General features: G+C 33.1%; 1 protein-coding gene across 1 annotated transcript in view; it reads right to left on the bottom strand.

Moving 5' to 3' along the window:
* Positions 1–20,803, bottom strand: part of AKAP9 (A-kinase anchoring protein 9) — a 142,540-nt gene that overhangs the window by 77,770 nt on the left and 43,967 nt on the right. The window contains exons 9-11 of the mRNA XM_081288423.1: positions 12,772–12,985; positions 10,892–11,054; positions 423–522 (exon numbers count right to left, since the gene is read on the bottom strand). Coding sequence (XP_081144549.1) covers positions 423–522; positions 10,892–11,054; positions 12,772–12,985 — 477 coding nt within the window. The remainder of the gene's footprint in view (positions 1–422; positions 523–10,891; positions 11,055–12,771; positions 12,986–20,803) is intronic.

Raw genomic sequence — 20,803 nt, forward strand, 5'->3', positions numbered from 1 at the left:
TACTTCTGTTGGAAGATGGCCTGATCCATTATTCCAGCCCTAGCACCTTGGATTTTAGGGAATCCTATACACCATTCTGAAGATACCCTCTGCTTCCATAAGAGGAAGAAAAGACTATGTTGGCCATGGTACTGAAGCTGATTTATTACACAGTTCATAAAGAAATGTTACAAAGAAAAAATTTAAACTGTAACAAGGAAGGAAAATTCTCAAATTTAACTTTCTCTGTGTTTTTCCTATGCTATGAAAATATTTCTATAGACATTCTGAATCTTTTACATAAGGTATTATCCTCATGCTTTATGCTTAATCTTAGCCAAATATTTACTACATAATTACAAAACTGAAGACATAAAACTGATAGTAAGAAAAAAGTATCAGTGTACATAACTGTTTAAAAATGAAGATTAAAAATAACATACCTCTATTGCATGATCAATATTCTTTTTTAGACAACTTCCAGGATGTACTACTGATTTCTGTACATCAGATTCTTTAATTACCACTGAATCAACAGAGAAGCTAAATATAAATGAAAAAGTATAAAAAAATTAGTGTTATGTGTTTTATCCAAAGTTTCTACCATGCATAATGTGTACTGAGGCAGTGAGGAGACAAAAATGATAGTTCCCCCAGGGTTACAAGTATTGTAACTTAAAACATTTTTGACTAAGTTTTCCATTTAAAAGTAACAATGAATATTATGTCATTTAATGAATTTCAGTATAAATGTATGATAAAAAAATTTATTATGTAAAAAATTTTTTTAATAAGTCTTTTAAAAATAACATCTTAGATATGCTTATATAGCAACAGTGTACATAATATAATATACTATATACACTGATACTACACACTACTTATATACCTAAGATATATGATACATATTATTCATATTACATGGATATCTAAATTACACAGACACAAAACATATAATAATATAGAATAGATTATATTGGATTAAATATATTAAAAGAGCCAGGTACAGTGGTGCGTGCTTGCAACTCCAGAAATTTGGGAGGTTGAGGCAGGAGGATCAAAAATTCAGGACGAGCCTTAGCAATTTAGTGAGACTCTTTCAAAATAAAAAAAAAAAGGGTGGGAAATGCAGGAAGATGGCTGAATAAAGTATTTGCTTCCCTGACAGATCTGTGGAGTGAACCAAGAAAAGCAGAAAGGCCACTTTTCAACAAGATGGGTGGGTGAATAGTCCAGAACTAGGAAGGACTTAACTGGAATTTAATACTGGATACTCAAAACAGATCATGGACTCAAGAGATCTTGTATAATAAAATAAGGGGGAAAGATCCCCAGCTCCACAGCTGTAAAACAGCTGGAAGTACAAACCAGAATAATCCCTATGTGAATGTAGTAAAGCAATAAAGGAACTAAAGGAACCCCCATTCCTAGGAAAAGGAGGTGTTTTGCGGTATGGAGAGCTTAAGAGCTCAGAGATACTGCTCAAAAAACAAAAAACAAAAAACAAACAAACAAACTAAAAACCTCAGTAAGCTGTGCTGCACAGCATCTGTGTACAGGAGGGAAGCCACCAGCTTTCTTGGCGGCATGCATGAAGGACAGCAGAAAGAACCATTGCGAAGCAGTGGCTGGGGGGCCTGCAGCTAGGTGAGTCAATTATTGGCAGACCAAAGTCTGGCCCCCAAAATGTGCAAGGCAAACCTATGCTGTGTGATAGAGAGTGTTCCAAAGTGAGAAAATCAAGCATGGAGGGATATTTACACAGGAGAATACTGATCAAGGAAACCCACCTGGCTTTCCCCTCCCCATCCAATCAGATGCTTGCAGTACTGGATGGAAGAGAAGTGCCTGACTGTGAATTTGAAAGGACAGGCAAAGGAGAGATCAAGTTTGGAGACCAAATGACGACCAGGGTTCATGGGGTCTGCAGGCAAAGTAGTGGGCTAAGAACAGATTCCTACATCACATGTGTAGAACCTAAAGGAGGTTCCCAAGGTGCGGTCTTCCAATGTGGACAGACAATTGCTGAGCCTTGGAGGTGTGATGACTTAAAATCTTCAGACCAATAGGCACGCAGTGAAGAGATTGGAACGTACCTAAGCCTACACCTTGGCTCTAGTAGTTCCGCTTCCAGGACTAACCCTCTCACCCTAGCAACCCTAACTACCCTGAGGGTAGAGCTAGCATCAAACTCCAGACAACATACCTAACTGCTCAGAAGAGAAGCTGAGAAACTTTTGAACTGCAATGGAAAAAAGTGTTCAATTTTTCATCCAGATTCCTTTTTTTTCTTCTCTCACATGTCTACCATTTTTGAAACCAAGTATTTTTCATGGATCAGTTTACTGAGGACTGGGATATCTGAATACTACATTACAGTTTTGTTGTTTATTATTTTCTTTTAAAAAATTTTTTACTATATATATATATATAATTTTTTTCCCTCTCATTTATCTGTCTCCTTGGATTCTCTTTCTCACTTTTCTCTTGCTAACACCCAACCTCTATTAAGTCCTCCCTTCATTCTTCCTATAATTTTTTAACTTCTATCTTTTCTGATCCTTCCTCATAAACATCACACCCTACATGACTTTTGTTCTCTCTTTGTCCACCAATGGAAACTGTAAACTTTTTTGCAAACTTACTGTTTATGTTGCAGACAATAATTGAACACATCATTTCAGTTTAATGGAACAAAACTGTGGATGCCTTAATAGGAGCTATTTGGTTTAAGGCTGTATATTGTTTGTATTGGATGCAGTTATTATTTGTCTCTTCCTTAAAGGCGAGGTACTAGAAATCTTCAGGTACACTATGAATCTACAGGGTAGAAACTGTACTACCTGAAATCCACACTGCTAGAAGGGCAGACATAAGAACAACATGAGAAAACAATGGAACAAAGTGGCCCAAACAAACCAAGATGATCCAATAATTAAACCCATAGACAACACAGTAAAAGAAATGTAGAAAAGGAGTTTAGAAAGTACATATTAGACTGACCTGGTACATAAAGAACGATATAGGGAATAAAATCAGAGATAAATTTGAGGAGGTAAAAGATCATTGCAGAGGCAGAGAGTCTCAGAAAATGACAACAACAACAACAACCCCAGAAATCTTCAAAATGAAAAATCAATAAACCAATTAAAAATTCAATGGAAAGTATTATCAATAGACTACACCATTTGGAAGATAGAACCTCGGGCAATGAAGACAAAATATATAATTTTGAAAATAAAGTTGACTACACAGGGAAGATGGTAAGAAACCATGAACAGACCTTCCAAGAATGATGAAATAACAAGAAAAGACCAAATTAAGATTTATCGGGATAGGTGAAGGCATAGAGATACAAACCAAAGGAATGCCCAATTTTTCAATGAAATAATATGAATAAATTTCCAAAATCTGAAGAATGAAATGGAAAATCAAATACAAGAGGACCTCAAATGTACAAGATCACAACAGACCCACATCAAGACACATCATAAAGAAAAAGGTCAATTATAGAAAATAAGGATTGAATTTTAACGGCTATGAGAGAAAAAATATCATATTATATATAGAGGGAAACTAATTAGGATTTCAGGTGATTTTTCAACCCAGACCCTCAAAGCCAGGAGGTCCTAGAATAATATATACCTAGTTCTGCAAGAAGATGGATGCCAACCAAGAATTCTATATCTAACAAAATAAAACTTCAGATTTAAAGATGAAATAAAAACCTTCCATAATAAACAAAAGTTAAAAGAATTCACAACTGGAAAATCTGTGCTATAAAACATTATCAACAAAATATTCCATGAAGATGGAAAAAAAAAGTCAAAATCAGCAAAGGAAGGAGCCATACAAAAGGAATAATCAATCAAAGGAGAAATTAATTCAAAGTAAAAAGTAGAAATAAACTAAAATGACTGGGAACACAAATCATATCTCAAAAATAACCTTGAATGTTAATGGTCTAAACTAATAAACCCAAAAGACATAGATTGGCAGATTGGATTAAAAAAACAAAACCCCAAAATCTGTTGTCTCCCAGAGACTCACCTCATAAGCAAAGACATCCACAGAGTGAAAATGAAAGGACGGGAAAAAACGTATCACTCACATGGATTGAGTAAACAAGCAGGGGTTTCTATCCCCATGTCAGATAAAGTGTACTTCAAGCCAAAAGTTAATCAGAAGGGACAAAGAAGACATTTCATACTGCTTAAGGGAATTATACATCAACAAGACATAATACGTTAAATATTTATGCCCCAAACAATGGAGCATCTACATATATCAAACAAACCCTCCCTCAATTTCAAGAATTAAATAGACCATAATACAATAATACTGAGTGACTTTAACAAACCTTTCTCACTACTGGATAGATAGTCAAACAAAAACTAAACAAAAAAAAAACTATAGAACTTAATAATATAATCAATAATTTATACTTAACAGACATATAAAGAGTATTACATCCATCAACGAATACATGTTCTTCTCAGCAGCACACAGACCCTTCTCTAAAATAGATGATATATCTTATGCCACAAAGCAACAATTATGAAATAAAAAAAGAGATAATACCCTGCATTCTATCAGATCATAATGGAATGAAATTAGAAATCATTGATACAATAAAAAATAAAAACTACTCCAACACCTAGAGACTAAATAATACGCTATTGACTAACCAATGGATAGAAGAAGAAATCAGGGATGAAATTTTTAAAATACTTACCAGAGATAAATGAGAACTGATAGAACTTATCAAAATCTCTGGGACACTATTTAAGCTAAATTTATTAAAAGAATGGAAACTCAATGAGCAAATGACCTAACATAAGATCTCAAAGCCCTAGAAAAGAAAAACAAATCAACACCAAAAGCAGAAGAAGACAGGAAATAATTAAAATCAGAGCTGAAATAAATGAAATTGAAATAAATGGAACAATTAAAAAATTAACAAAACAAAAAGTTGGCTCTTTGAAAAAATAAATAAAATTGATAAACTCAATTGTGCTAATGAAGACAGAAAACTCAAATCACTAAAATTCATAGTCACAAAAAATATTACAACAGATACTGTTGAAATACAGTAGAGAATCAGAAGCTATTTTGAAAATTTATACTCCAATAAAAATGAAAATTTTAAAGACATCAACAAATTTCTAGAGACAAATGAGCTACCCAAATGGAATTAGGAGGACATACACAATTTAAACAGATCAATTTCAAGCAATAAAATAGAAGAAGCCAACAAAAGCCAACCATTTAAGTAATGCCCAGGACGAAACAGATTCTTAACCAGTTCTACAAGACCTTTGATGAATTAACACCAATAAGCCTCAAACTATTTCATGAAACAGAAAAGGAGGGAACTCTTCCAAACTCATTCTATGAAGCTAGTATCACCTGATATCAAAATCAGACAAAAACACATTAAGGAAAGATAACTTCAGACCAATATCCCTAATGAACATAGATGCAAAAATTCTGTATACAATTCTGGCAACTCACATATAAAAACATTAAAAATATAGTTGTTATGGTTTGGTTGTGAGGTATCCCCCAAAAGTTCACATAAGACAATGCAAGAAGATTCAGAGGAGAAATGACTAACCCAATCAGTGAATTAATCCCCTGATAGGAATTAAATGAAGTGGTAGGGTATGGCTGGAGGAGATGGGAATTGGGGGGATGGCTATGGAGTATACATTTTTTATCTGGAGAGTGGAGTCTCTGTATGGAGGATATATTTTGTGTCTGGAGAGTGGAGTCGTCTCTGTCTCTCTGTTTCCTGATCACTATGTGAGCTCCTTTCCTCTGCCACACTCTTCTTCCAGATGTTCTGCCTTACCTCAAAGCCCAAGGGATGGAGCTGGCCTTCTATGGACTAAGGTGTCTAAACACCATGAGCCCTCAAATAACACCATGAGCCCTTTTCCTCTCCTAAAATTGTTCTGTTCAGATCCTTTAGTAACAGAAATAAAAAAGCTGACTAAAACAATAGTGCACCATATTCAAGTGGGATTCAAGGTTGGTTCAACATACAGAAATAAATAAATGTAATTCATCACATTAATAGACTTCAAGAAGAATCATATGATCATTTCAATAGGAGCACAAAAAGCATTTGACAAAATAAAGCACCCTTTCATGTTTAAAACACTAGAAAAACTAGGGATAATAGAAACATATCTCAACACTGTAAAAGCTACACATGCTAAACCCAAGACCAAAATCATTCTAAATGGAGAAAAACTGAAGGCATTCCATCTAAGAACTGTAGTAAGACAAGAAAACCCTCTTTTTACCACTTTTATTCAATATAATCCTGGAAACTAGCCAGGGCAAGTAGACAGAAGAAAGAAATTAAAGGGATACGAATAGAAAAAGAACTCAAATTATTACTATTTGCCGACAATATGATTCTATATTTAGAAGACCTAAAAAATCCACCAGAAAACTTCTAGAATTAATGAATGAAATTCAGCAAAGCAGCAGGACATAAAATTAACAACCATACATCAAATGCATGATACATCAAATCAGTGATAAAGCCACTGAAAAAGAAATTAGGAAAACTACCCCATTCACACTATAGTCAAAAAATAAAACAGAATATTTGGAATCAATCTAACAAAATAGGTGAAAGACCTCTACAGTGAAAACCACAGAACACTAAAGAAAAAAATTGAAGACCTTAGAAGATGAAAATATCTCCCATGTTCTTGGATAGGCAGAATTAACATTGTCAAAATGGCCATACTACCAAAAGCATTATATAGATTTAATGAAATTCCTATTAAAATTTCAATGACATTCTTTGTAGAACTAGAAAAAGCAATCATGAAATTCATTTGGAAAAAAGAGACCCAGAATAGCCAAAGCAATCCTTAGCAAGAAAAGTGAAGCAAGAGGCATCATGATACCAGAACTTAAATTATACTACAGAGCCATAACAACAACAACAACAACAAAAATGGGATGACACTGGCACCAAAACTGACACATAGACCAATGATACAGAATAGAAGACACAGAGACAAACCCATATAAATACAGTTATCTCATACTAGACAAAGGTGCCAAAAATACTCACTGGAGAAAAGATAGCCTAAAAAATGGTGCTGGGAAAACTGAAAATCCACATGAAGCAAAATGAAATTAAACCTCTATCTCTAATCTTGCACAAAACTCAATTCAAAGTGGATCAAGGATTTAGGCACTAGAACAGAGACCATGCACTTAACAGAAGAAAAAGTAGGTCCAAACTCTACCATCTCAGCTTAGGAACTGACTTCCTTAACAAGACTTCTAGAGCACAAAAACTATAAGCAAGAATCAATAAAAAGATTCAAACTAAAATGGTTCTTCACATCAAACAATCAATAACATGAAGAGAGAGCCTACAGAATGGGAGAAAACCTTTACCACATACACCCCAGAGCATTAATCTCCAGGATATATAAAAAACTCAAGAAACTTAACACCAGGGGCTAGGGTTGTGGTTCAGTGGTACAGCGCTTGCCTGGCATGTGTGAGGGACCTAGGGTTTGATTCTCAGCACCACATATAAATAAATTTAAAAAATAAAGTTTCGACAACTAAAAAAAAAAATTAAAAAACAATAAAAACACCAGAAAAACAAACCAATCAATAAATGGGCTAAGGAACTGAACAGACACTTCACAGAAGACATACAATCGATCAACAAATATGTGAAAATACGTTCAACATCTCTAGCAATTAGAGAAATGCAAATCAAAACTACAATGAGATTCCATCTCACTCCAGTTAGAATGGCAACTATCAAGAATATGAGCAACAGGCCTAGGGACATAGCTCAGTTGGTAGAGTGCTTGCCTCGCATGCACAAGGCCCTAGTTCAATACTCAGGACCACAAAAAAAAAAAAAAAGAAGGAAAAAATATGCAACAATAAATGTTGGCAAGCATGTGGGGGTAAAGATACACTCATACATTGCTGGTGGGACTGCAAATTGGTGCAACTACTATAGAAAGCAGCATGGAGATTCCTAAGAAAACTTGGGATGGAACCACCATTTGACCCAGTTATCCCACTCCTAGGTTTATACTCAAAGGACTTTAAATCAGCAAAATACAGTGATGCAGCCACATCATGTTTATAGCAGCTAAATTAACAATAGCTAAACTAGGGAACCAACCCAGGTGTCCTTCAACAGATGAATGGATAAAGAAAGTGTGATATATATCTCCCCAATGGAGTATTACTCAGCCTTAAAGAAGAATGAAATTATGGCATTTGGTGGCAAATGGATGGACCTGGAGAATATCATGCTAAGCTAAATAAGCCAATCCCAAAGAACCAAAGGCTGAATATTTTGTCTGATATGTGGATATTAATTCACAATGGGGTGGGGGGGATAGGGAAGAATAAACATACTTTGGATTAGACAACGGGCAATGAGGGGAGGGGAAGGGTTATGAGGGAAGAAAGGATAGTAGAATGAATCAGATATTATTACCCTAGGTGCATATATGATTACATCACATATTCTACATCATGTACAACCAAAGAATGAGAAGTTATACTTCATTTATGTATGATGTCAAAATGCATCCTACTGTCTTAGATAACTAGTTAGAAGAAAAAAAATTGCTAGAACTAAAAAAAAATAATTAGTTATTGAAGCTACATATATAGAAATAATAGTTCATTAAATTTGATTTGTCTAACATTACCCAACTGGTATGTGGTAGATCTGAACATGAGTTATTTTAAATAAAAACAGTAGTTCTGAAAAAAAAGAAGAGGGGTGAGGATGTGGCTTGGTGATTAAGAGCCCCTGAATTCAATCCCTGATACAATATATATATATATATATATATATATATATATATATATATATATATACACACACACACACACACACACACACACACACACGTGTGTGTGTGCGCGCGCGCATGTATGTATGTATATAAAGATATATCTAAGATATATTACTGAGTTTAAAAAAAGTTTGTAAATTCTCACTTGCATTAAAAACCTGTTTTAACATATATATCTATATAAATAGGAAAATGTCTGAAAGAATACATATCAAAAGTAACAGTGATTGTTTATATTGGAAATGAAGTGTGGCAACAGTAAAGAGAAGGTTCTTAACTTACAGTTAGTTTAATTTTAACTTACAATTAGTTTAATTTTAATTTTATCTACCCACATATCTTTTGGTATGTATGTCTGAATTCTGTATTGTTATATAAGCATTCAATACTTTGTAAAAATGTTTTCTTAAAATGTCTAATCTTATACAATAAGGTAAGATTAGTATTTAGGAATCATGTGGATTTAGAATATATCAGTGACTTAAATAGACAAAGATAAGCTTAAATTCCTAGGCTGGGGTTGCGGCTCATTGGTAAAGTACTTGCCTAGTGTGTATGAGGCACTGGGTTCAATTCTTAGCACTGCATGTAAATAAATAAATAAAATGACAACTAATAAAAATATTTTTTAAAAAGGCTTAAATTCCTTAATTGAAGACAAACAAAATGAAATAATACTTCCTCTAAATTTATATACATTTGGATATATAAAGTGCATACATACATTATTTATATATACACATACATGCACACACACAGTGATTATAATTTAGTATGTGTACATATAAAACAAATAATTTTAAGAAAAAATGAAGTAGAAAAGTAAGACACAGACTCTTTGGGGACAATTTCAATTTATGTAAGAACATGACATCTAAGTAAAGATCCAAAGGAGATGAGGGTGTGGGCATACAAATACCTGGAGAATAATCATTCTAGGTAGAAGAAAAAGCCAATGAATCCCTAAAGCAGAAGCGTACTGATATGTGATATATTTGAGGATCACAGTGGGATTGTATGAGGTTTTTTTTAATCTTTTAAAATTGTTTTTAGTTGTCAATGGACCTTTACTTTGTTTATTTATATGTGGTGCTGAGAATCAAACCCAGGGCCTCACACAAGCCAGGCAAGGGCTTTACCGCTGAGCTCCAACCCCAACCCCATGGGATTATATGGTTTGAGAATAGTAAGTGATAAGAAAGACAGTAGGAAATGAAAGTCAAAGATGTCATGGTCCTCAGAACCTAGTGAGACTGTAAAGAGCAGAAGAGGATTAGAGTAACATGATGTAACTGAAATTATAAAAGCAAAGGTTCTGGCGCTTGTGTTGACTATATAGAGAACAGACTGTAAACAGAAGTTGAGTAATCCAGGTGAAACACACAACAATGGCAGGGACCAGTGGAGCAGTAAGGAGTGGCACAGTTTTGATGTACTTTGAAGGTTAAAAAAAAAAAACCAAGATTTTTTCATAGAATGGCAGAGAGTTATGACAGAAAGGAGTCATGATGGATGAAGATGGCTACAGAAAGAGCAAATTTTAGAAGATCCTGATCCAAGAAAACATAAATAGTGGTAATTCAAGATCATTTCTTCTCTCCTCATAGATCAGGGTTCTATTTGGGACATGATGAATTTGAGTAATTAGACAATCAAATGGAGTATGTTCAAGTCATAGTGGAATGATCATACTTAGACTATTTAAGTATTCACCACATCAACATATCAAAGCCTAGGCATAGAATAAACAAGTAAATGTCTACTACCTGACTTATTTTAATTCAGAAAATAGATTAATAATAACATCTTTATAAAAGTATAAGTAAAATTCCTATAATAAAATGTCTTTGGTTTATACCAACATTTATTTCACACATTTCAAAGATACAGAATTATCTCCTGCTCTTATTTCTCAAAAATGTTACATCCTATCTCTTTGTTAAAGTTATATTTTATTCTTAAAATAACCATTCCAGATGATACTATCATTGTTACTAAGCTACAAATACCATTGAATGAAGTTTTAAGTAAATAGATACCTTGGGTCCACCGTGGCCTCACTAATGGCTTGAAGCTTCTCCTGTAGAGAATAAATTTCTGCCCTATGATTTTCTTCAGTTTCTTTCAATTGTTGGCGCAAAAAGCATATGAAGTTTTCTAATTCTTGAATTTGTTCTTCAAGTTGTTTAATTTTTTTGGTATCTTACAGAGAAGATAACAGGAAGAGAAGACAATACACATTTCAATACAAACTTCTCAGTGAAATAACAATCATTTTATTTCAATGTATAAAAATATTTATTCTTTGAAAAATGTTTTGAGTGAAACTCAGGTTTTAATTTGACTCATTCTGACTGATGAAAACAAGAAAACAGTGTGATTCAATATCATTTCTCCTATCCTTATGGTATAGTATCTCTAAATTCAACAATTTTATATCATTAAAACAATTCAGAAACATGAAACAAAAGAGGTGTTGAAAAGGGACCAGAGGAGAGTAGTTCATACCTTTCACTTTCCTCTTTTATTTTTATTTCTAAAAAATGCTGATAGTTAATCACTAAACTAACTTTTTTGCCAATTAAATGAACCATTAGTTAACATGAAATTTGGGAAATAGTGGACAGACTACCTCAAGAAGATATCAATTAAAAAAAATACAGACTTAAAATATTACTATATTCAAAGAACCCCTGAAGTGAAAAAGCATGGTATTATCTGATATGCTTGAAATTCTATTCTGTTCACCAAAGCAATTCCAATAATAAAACTCATTCCTAAAAGCAAAAGTAAAGGCCTAGAGATACCTTGAACACAAGAAGTCTAGTTAACTGGCCAAATATTCATGAAAGAAAAACATTAACTGTGACTAATTGTTTATGGTTCATTGTATGGTCCCTTAACATTGTTGCTTTCCATTATGCCATCTTGGTCTTTTAACTCACTCTCTAGTTTCCCAGGATAACTCATTCTTGTCCTTGACCTCTTGTCCTTGACATTCATGCTGATTATAAATCTTTACCTCATACTTAAAATTTTTCTCCCAGGTTTCAGACTTCTATTTTCAACTAACTCCTATATATTTTTTCAAAGTCAGTAAGTATTCTATTCTTAACTCAATATATTTAAAACTGAATTTATTATTTTTTTCACAAATTGGTTCCTTTTTATGACTAGAACCATAGTCTAGTTTCTTAAGCTAGAAACTTGGGTATCATTCTTAATTTCTGCTAACATTAACGGCAAACTAAAACCTAACTCTAAGTGTTGAACTTAACTTTCTATCATACTCAATTCAATCTGGCTGGTCTTCCCATCAATAATTTCATCCTTTCCAACTGATCCTAATGGTATCACCTTAAAATAAAAATCTTATTGTTACTCCCACTATTTAAAATCCTGCTGTAGGTCTTATCACCAATAGCATAAAACATAAACATGTTTCATCAGGGTACATAAAACCTTTCCTGATCAAGCTCCTTCCAATCTCTCCAGTTTTTTCTAGCTAACATGACCTGAACTCCCAGTTCTCCCAAATGGATGCAATCTTAGAGCTCAATGCTTAAGACTCCATAGCCTTCCCCAAATTTCCAACCTAATTACTCTTGTCCATACCCTCATCCTACTCATCTCCCCAGGAAAGACAAGACTCTTTTTTCTCCCTCTATTCATTATATTTCAGAAAATTTCAGTTTATTTTATATATGCTTTCCCAATAGATTATGATTTCCTATGGGAAAATGACTCAGTAATTTTAGTTTTCTCTAGCACTTGAATGAATATCCAATGATTATATGAACAAATAAGACTAGGGCTTAGATACACAAGTCACCTTCCCCTGTGAGTTCTAAGGACAGAATTATGAAATGGTGGACTCTAAGTGATGCTTCATGGTAATTATAAGTCAGAAACTATTTACCTGTTTCTTGTGTTTTTACATTCTGTAGTTCTAACTGGTATATTTTCTGAAGTTCGTTGATCTTTTCCTCTTGAGTAGAAATAAGCTCCTCTTTAAGACTGCAAAGAGCTTTATCTTTTTCATTTTCCATATATTCACGAACTTGATCCACGTGAGCTGAATAAACCAGTGAAAGGCATATGCGCTGAGCTTCCATCTGTAGCCTTAAATCATTCTGAAAGTGAATATATATTAGAAAAATTTAAAATAATTTACTATAAAATAATTTACTTTTTGCATATACTAAAACAAGAGGAGAAATAAATTATAGTTTAAAACTTCATAAGAGAACCAATGACATTTTTTTCTTCATTCTTCATTCAGTTATACTGAGCTACTTCTTTTTTCAAGGAGAGTAGTATCATTACCTCAATTTTATAGCAAATTTTGATATTTGGTATAGCTTATAATTTGTCCATATTGGAGAGTCTTTATTCTGACTGTCTGGGACTGCTCCCTACAGGAACAAGTTGTCTCTGCAGGAAACAGCCTAGAGCCTCAACATTTTAGGATATTTAAAGGCGAAAACCACATCCAGATTGACTTGGCAACCAGCAAGCAAGCAAGCAAGAAGTAGTACAGAAGCTGAATAAAGCCATTAGCGAGACAATGCAATGTCTTAATCAAATTTTCATCTCATTCATTTCTCCTGGGATTTTTTCATAATCATAATCAAAAGAGAAATGGATCAAAGTGACCCTAGTTGAATACAAATTAAAGAATGGCTACTAACATCTAATCAATTATTCCCCAATAAGGTACACTGCCCAAGGAAAATGGGAACCAAAGAGAACAATTTTACATTGTGTAAGAACTGCTATTCTGTATTGCAAGTAGGCTATGCTAGGCAATTAGTAATGTGGTACAGTGATGGGGCTTTCCTATGGGAGAAGCACTTCTTATGTAATATGGAGTCTCAGGGTAAAATGAAATCTGTTTGGTCATTGCTTATATAGCCTGGCCTATAACATTCCCCACTGGTTTTATGGAACTAGTCAAATCATTAATTAATCATCATTGGTTTACAGCTACTGTAGTGAGTATGGAGGACCATCAGTTTTACAGAATGTATTTTTTGTTTTATACATCTTATTAAATAAACAGTTAAAGATGCAGGGTCCAATTAAAAACCCTAAGAGGACTATCAGCAATGGATCGGCTACAGCTGTGTAAGAGTAGTTAGCCAAGGAGACCAGGAGAACAAATTTTCATACCAATTTCTCTCATGTTGTCTTGACTCTTCCTTATCTTTCATTTTTATTTTCAAATAATATTTTATTTTCATGGCACTGGGAATTGAACCCAGGGGTGCTCTCTACCAGTGAGCTACATTTCCAGCCCTTTTTTTTTCAATATTTTCATTTTTATGTGGTGCTGAGGATCGAACCCAGTGCTTCACATATGTGAGGCAAGCGCTCTGCCACTGATCCACAATCCCAACTCCAGCCCTTTTTGAGGCAAGGTCTCAATAAGTTGCCAAGGTTGGTCTTGAACTTAGAATCCTCCTCTGCCTTAGCCTCCCAAACAGCTGGAATTACAGGCATGCACCACCATGCCTGGATTTAAAATACTATTTTAAATATGGAAAAAATGCAAGCAATAAACTCAAAACCCAAATTAACAAGTACTATAATATTTTGTCTATTTTTTTCATTCCCTATACTCCCTATACACTTCTATGTTCTCATCACTCCTTCCTCACAGCAACCATAATCATAATTTGCTACAAATCCAGTCCAATTCTTACATTATCACTTCTCATTACAATACATTTTGCATTCTCAATGCACTGTATATTTTGTATTTTTATGGACTTACACAAATAATATTAATTTTACAAATTTATTTTCTTATTCAATATGTCTCTGGTATTATTCCATGTAGGTAACAGGGGGTTTAATGTCCAGTACCACAAACAAACAAACAAACAAACAAAAAATTAGCAGCATGTAGGCAACAGGTTAATTCATTTTAACTGTGGTATTATGACTATACCAAAATTTGTCCATTTCCTTTCAAGAGATAAATTGGTTTATTCCTAATTTTTGGATATTTAAAAAAATACTGCTGTTAAATTCTTACACATGCCCTTAGATAAATGTGCTAATTTCTTTCTAATTAGTGGTTCTCAAATGTAACATGCATCAGAATCACTTGGAATGCTTATTAAAACAGGTTACTTTAGGAACCTATCCCCATCCGCACGGTTTCTGATTCAGGAGAGGTCAAAGAGCTTTGAATTCTAACCCGTTACCAAGTAATGCTGTGCTTCTGGTCAGGAACCACACTTTGAGAACTACTTAGAAATATAACTGCTAGGTCACAGATAGTGCATTTTTAACTGTGCTAGATTTGATCAAATTATTTTTATATGACAGTACTAATTTACAATGCTTCCAGAAGGTTGAGTACTTATATACTCATATCCTTACCATTCTTTATATCAGACTAACTTCACCAACCTAATGGGTATAAAATGTTATTTTATTTTTACACTGAATAGTGAGGTTGAAAGAATATTTTCATGTTTATTAGATACTTTGATTTCCTATTCAGGCACATGTCTTTCACATCTTTTGCCCATTATTATTTTATTTTTGGACCTCTTGTTACATTAATTGTTCTTTCTATATTCTTGATAGCTTTTGTTTGCAACTTACATACATGGCAAATATCTAGTCCCAGTCCTCAAATCTGTTTTACATTATTGTTTTTAAAAGATACAATAAAAATTTTAAATCTTTTCCCATGCTTTGTCTTTATTAAAAGTCTTTCCCTATCTTAAGATTCTATTTTCTTCTTATGTGTACATTTTTAACCAACCTGATTTTTTTTCCCTAAAGCAACAAGGATCTAATTCCCTAACTTCTAACCTCTAGTATCAAAAGTCAATTGTGCTCAAACAATTTTTTTTCCTCCCAAACAATTTTGAATACTTTAAGCTTCTGCTAATTTGGTTTATTTTTTGATTTCCTTTGTCTCTGCTCAAATATTATCTCACCAAAGTAGTCTTCCTTGACCTACCCTATGCAAAAAAAGCCCTACACTTAGGGATCTTATTCTTCTTATCATACTGTAATTTTATTCATAGCACTTAAGACCACCAGTAATATTTGTCTGTATTTTCTAATGTTCATCTAAACCCTAAAAAGTAAACTTTATTCTTCCTTGACCATTTTTATTCACTGTTAAATTATGAATGATTTGAACAGTGCCTGGAATGTAGTAGAGATTCACTAAGTGATTCATTGATTTGTAGGGCCTTCTTGCCACATACTAAATTTTTACAAGATACAGATCTGTTCTGGGCTTTTCATTATATTCCACTGATCTACTTAACCATCCTGGCATCAAACCATATTGTTTATAATGATTTTGTAATAAGTTTTGATAACAAATACATACTTTTTAGGATTGTCTTGAGTATTCTTGGCTATTTACTCTTCTATATCAATTTTAGAATCAGTGGTCCACATTCATTAAGAAACCTTATTGTAATTTTGACTAGAACTATTAATTAGGAGAGAACTGATATTTTTCTTTGTATCTTTCCATTATGGATATGATATGTATTAGCACACAGTCAGGTCTTTGTGTCCTTCAATATTTTATAATTTTCTTAACAAAAACTCAAAACATCTTATCTTGGGTTTAAAGTTTTGCCTGATCTGTTCATATTTTTTCTCATTTCCTATTCTTGTCATATTGCAAGAACTGGAGAAGCATTCACTAAGAACTACAAAACCATGTTGCAATAGTAATGTTGACAATGGGTATGTATCCTAGTCCTATACTTGATTCTAATGGAAATGCTTCTAAATTTCACCATCAGAAATATAATCTGTCAACATTTTGATGAAAATCAGCATCATGACTAGAAAATTTCCCTGCTATTCCTGATTTCCTAAAGCTTTTTTTTTAACTTATAAATGGGTTGTCAAATTTTTTATGAATTTTTTTCTGATATGTACTAAAATAATCATGGATTTTGTCTTGCTACATAAAAATGTAGAGATTACAGTCACAGATTTTTTTTTTCAAATGTTTAACTATTTGTCCACTCTTAGTATAACTTGCTAATATTTTATTTGGAATTTCTGCAACCACACTTACAAGTTAGATTACTCTACAATTTTATTTTCTTTACAATTCCTATCAGGACTTCATATTAAGATTGGCCTTCTAAGGTGAACCGGGTGGTTTTTCTTTCTTCAGTTTTTCTTCTTTCCTTTCTTCTTCCATTCTCTCTTTAATCCTATTTTAGTGGACAATTACACTTTTGTTCTTGGAGAGTTAATAAGAATCACTTGTAAAATGGTCTTAAGTCTAGAATTTTGGTTTGAGATGAGGCAAAATGGAAAACTTCTGACCACTACTTCAAACTCTTTAATGATTCCTGACTTATTCATTTCTATTTAATGGTCATTTGAACTTATTCATTTCTATTTGCATTAGTTCTGGTAATTTATATTCTTCCAGAACACCATCTAGAGTTTGCTTATATTTTCAAATCTATTGGCAGAGATTATTTGTAGCATTATTTATGACTTTTAAAATTTCTTGTGGTACCTGTACTTATATCCTTATTTCATTCTTGATTTTGCTTATGTGTTTTCCCCTTGGTATTTGGAGATCTAATACCTGTAAATAATCTTTTCAAATAATAAACCTCCAAAATTCTTGAAAAATTTTCCCACTTGTTTATTACAAGTTCCCTTATTTTTGCTCTTTATTTCCTTCCTTCTATTTCCTTTGAATGTAGATATTCTTGACACTTTTCTATGCTGTTGAATACTTAACTCATTTCAATATCTCATTTATTAAATTGATAATATTTAAACCTAAAAATTATTTTTCACATATCATGTTACATACATTCTACTTTTAAAAAAAAATATTCATGGCTCTACTTGTGCATTTACTCTTCCAGCTGAACTATAAACCAATTAAGTCAAATTTCCGTAACTTTTTAAGTTGGATAAATCTAGAGATAACGGACAATCTATAATATAAAAAATTGCCTACTCAGAAATGAGACTTTTCATTTATTCAAATATTTTTCATTAAAGTATTCTAATTTTATTTGTATTGGTCTTACATATATTTGGCTAATTTTGACATTTATTTTACATTAGGTTTTTTGGTTTATTTGCTTAGATTTTTTTTCTCAATTTCTTAATTACACCTGTGAATTATCTATTTCTATTTATGCCATGTATCTTTTTATCTTTGGAATGGTTAGGGCTTATAGAACAATGCTAAATAGCAAGCGACAAAAGCTATTCTGATTTTCATTCTAACATGAAGGCCTATCCTGATTCACTGCTGATTCTTGATAAAATGGCTTTGTTTATTTCCCCTATTCACCCCTCATCCGTCCATTCATAAAACATTATTAACTGCTGATCATGTGCAAAACATTATTCTAGGTACTAGGGATATAGCAGCTGTCTATATAGCCTATATAGTAGTGTCTCTTCACTCACAGAACTGATATTATGGTTCCTCTTGAGGTTTCTAAGCTCCAGTATATGTTTCTAAGCTCTAGTATCTCTTCCAATACCAATAATTACCTCCAATTTTAAACACACACACTTGAATTTATGGCTTCTCTCAGCATCAATAATTAGCCAATATCTATAATGTTCCTGCCACTCCTTATTTCTTGCACCCCAATGTTGAAAAGACTCTCTGATAATCTGGAATTATACTCCAAAACTATTCATTTCTTTCTTTTCAGTTAAAAAATTATTTTTTTCTTTTTCTTTTTTGGTACTGGGGATTGAACTCAGGGCACTTGATCACTGAACCACATCTCAATCTTATTTTGTATTTTATTTAGAGAGAGGGTCTCACTGAGTTGCTTACCGCCTCACTGTTGCTGAGGCTGGCTTTGAACTCACTAGCCTCCTGCCTCAGCCTCCCTCAGCTGGGATTACAGGCGTTTGCCACTGCAGCTGGCCAGTTAAAAATTCTTAACAGCCACATTTATTTTGGTTTCAGTGAGATATATCTGCTCTAATTACTAAGTTTAATACTGAGAGTAGGAGTATTTTGTTGCCTCTGCAGTATTTCAGATAAGTAAACAGTATCACTATGTAAGTCACCGCTCAATTTCTTCTGTGAGCTTCCCTCCACCTGCATACATACCTTACTCCCCTCTGTATCAATGATGGGGTTTATTTTAGTAATGATAAATGGGAGCAATTTACAGACTTGCTTTTCTTCACTTTGTTTAGTTAATTTCAAGGAGAGAGTATCTAAATACCATTGCAAGTATCTTCAATACAGAAACAAAATTCCTATTAAGAAAATTTCACCAATTTGACAAATGTGCTTCAAATTCAGGTCTACTTCGAATAATGCTTTTTAATAAAATTTAAATTATGTCTGACATTTTTTAGGAGTAATCACCACCATTTATAGTTTTAAAAACAATTTGCAATATTTAACATAGCAATAGTAGTTAAGCAATTTGAATTTCTTGGCTCTATTCAAGTTATTAAAAACGTAAAGTATGACCACATTTTATAAGATCATCAACATGAACATGTCATTAGAAATAAAAACAGGGCTGGGGATGTGGCTCAAGCGGTAGCGCGCTTGCCTGGCATGCGTGCGGCCTGGGTTCGATCCTCAGCACCACATACCAACAAAGATGTTGTGTCCGCCGAGAACTAAAAAATAGATATTAAAAATTCTCTCTCTCTCTCTCTCTCTCTCTCTCTCTCTCTCTCTCTCTCTCTCTCTCCCCTCTCTCACTCTCTCTTTAAAAAAAAAAAGAAATAAAAACAGAAAACTTTCCGATGACTTCCTATTGTACTTAGGGATAAAAATCTAAACTTACAAAGTCTATAAGGCTCCCTATGATTGAGTTTCTTCCTTCTTCAAACTCTTCTCAAACTCAACTACATAGGCCTTCAATTCGGTTCCTCAAACTTACTCATGGTACAACTACTCTAATTTCCATAATGCAGCCTCCTCCCTCTCATTCGAATCTCAGTTCAATGTTAATTCCTCCAAGCTCCAGACCACCACCCACCTCCACCCATCATTCTCAATTTCTTTTGTGAGCTTCCCTGTTTTATTTTATCACAATACCCTATTTTATTTCTTCATAGACTGTAACAATATTTCTGTCTTATTTTCTAACTTATTACCTGTCTTCCTCACTGAAATATATACTCCTTAACTTCTTCTCTGTTTCAACACTAAACTCTTATATCTGCAAAAGATATTTATTACCTAAGTTTTAGAAACACATAAGTTTATTTAGCAGGCTACAGTTGTGGCTCAGTGGTAGAGAGCTTGCCTAGCATGTGTGAAGCACTGGGTTAAATCCTCAGCACCATATTATAAATAAATAAAATAAAGGTAAAATGTCCATCTATAGCTAAAAGATGTTTTTAATTATAAAAAGTTTATTTAGCATTATCATACTGAAGATACACATCAGACTTTTCTGTTATTTCTAATATCAATAGCTGACATAAAAGGAAATAACCTATTATTTTATGTGTTCTATTTCTTTAGCTGTACAGAGAATTAATACTATTTTTTCCTCCTCAGGTATAAGACTCAAAAAGCTCTAGGACTTAAGTGTTTTTCTTGCACAAAGGAAAAAGAATTTGTAACTATTGAACAACTGCATAAGGTTCTAAAACACTCAAGAGTTTGTTTACAATTGTGGAACCTTGAAAAAGACCAGTATGAAATAAAAACTCTAAAAGTCTTTGAAATTGCAACAAAATACTAAGTTATAAAATCAATAACTTTTGTAAAGTTGAGATTCTAAACAATATTATTTAAAGTATTGTCTTTACAAAGAAAATATTGCTTTACTTCCTGAGCAGAATATGTAATAGATTAGCTAAAAGAAAAACAGTGTTTAAGAAAAAATAGGAAAATTAAATGATAAATGATAGATCCAAATGAGTTACATGATTCACTTTCATTCTCTTTTATGAATTTGTTTTAAGAAGGTGAAAACTCT

Source organism: Spermophilus citellus (assembly GCF_964194105.1).
Source record: "Spermophilus citellus genome assembly, chromosome: 3".
Taxonomy (NCBI): Eukaryota; Metazoa; Chordata; class Mammalia; order Rodentia; family Sciuridae; genus Spermophilus; species Spermophilus citellus.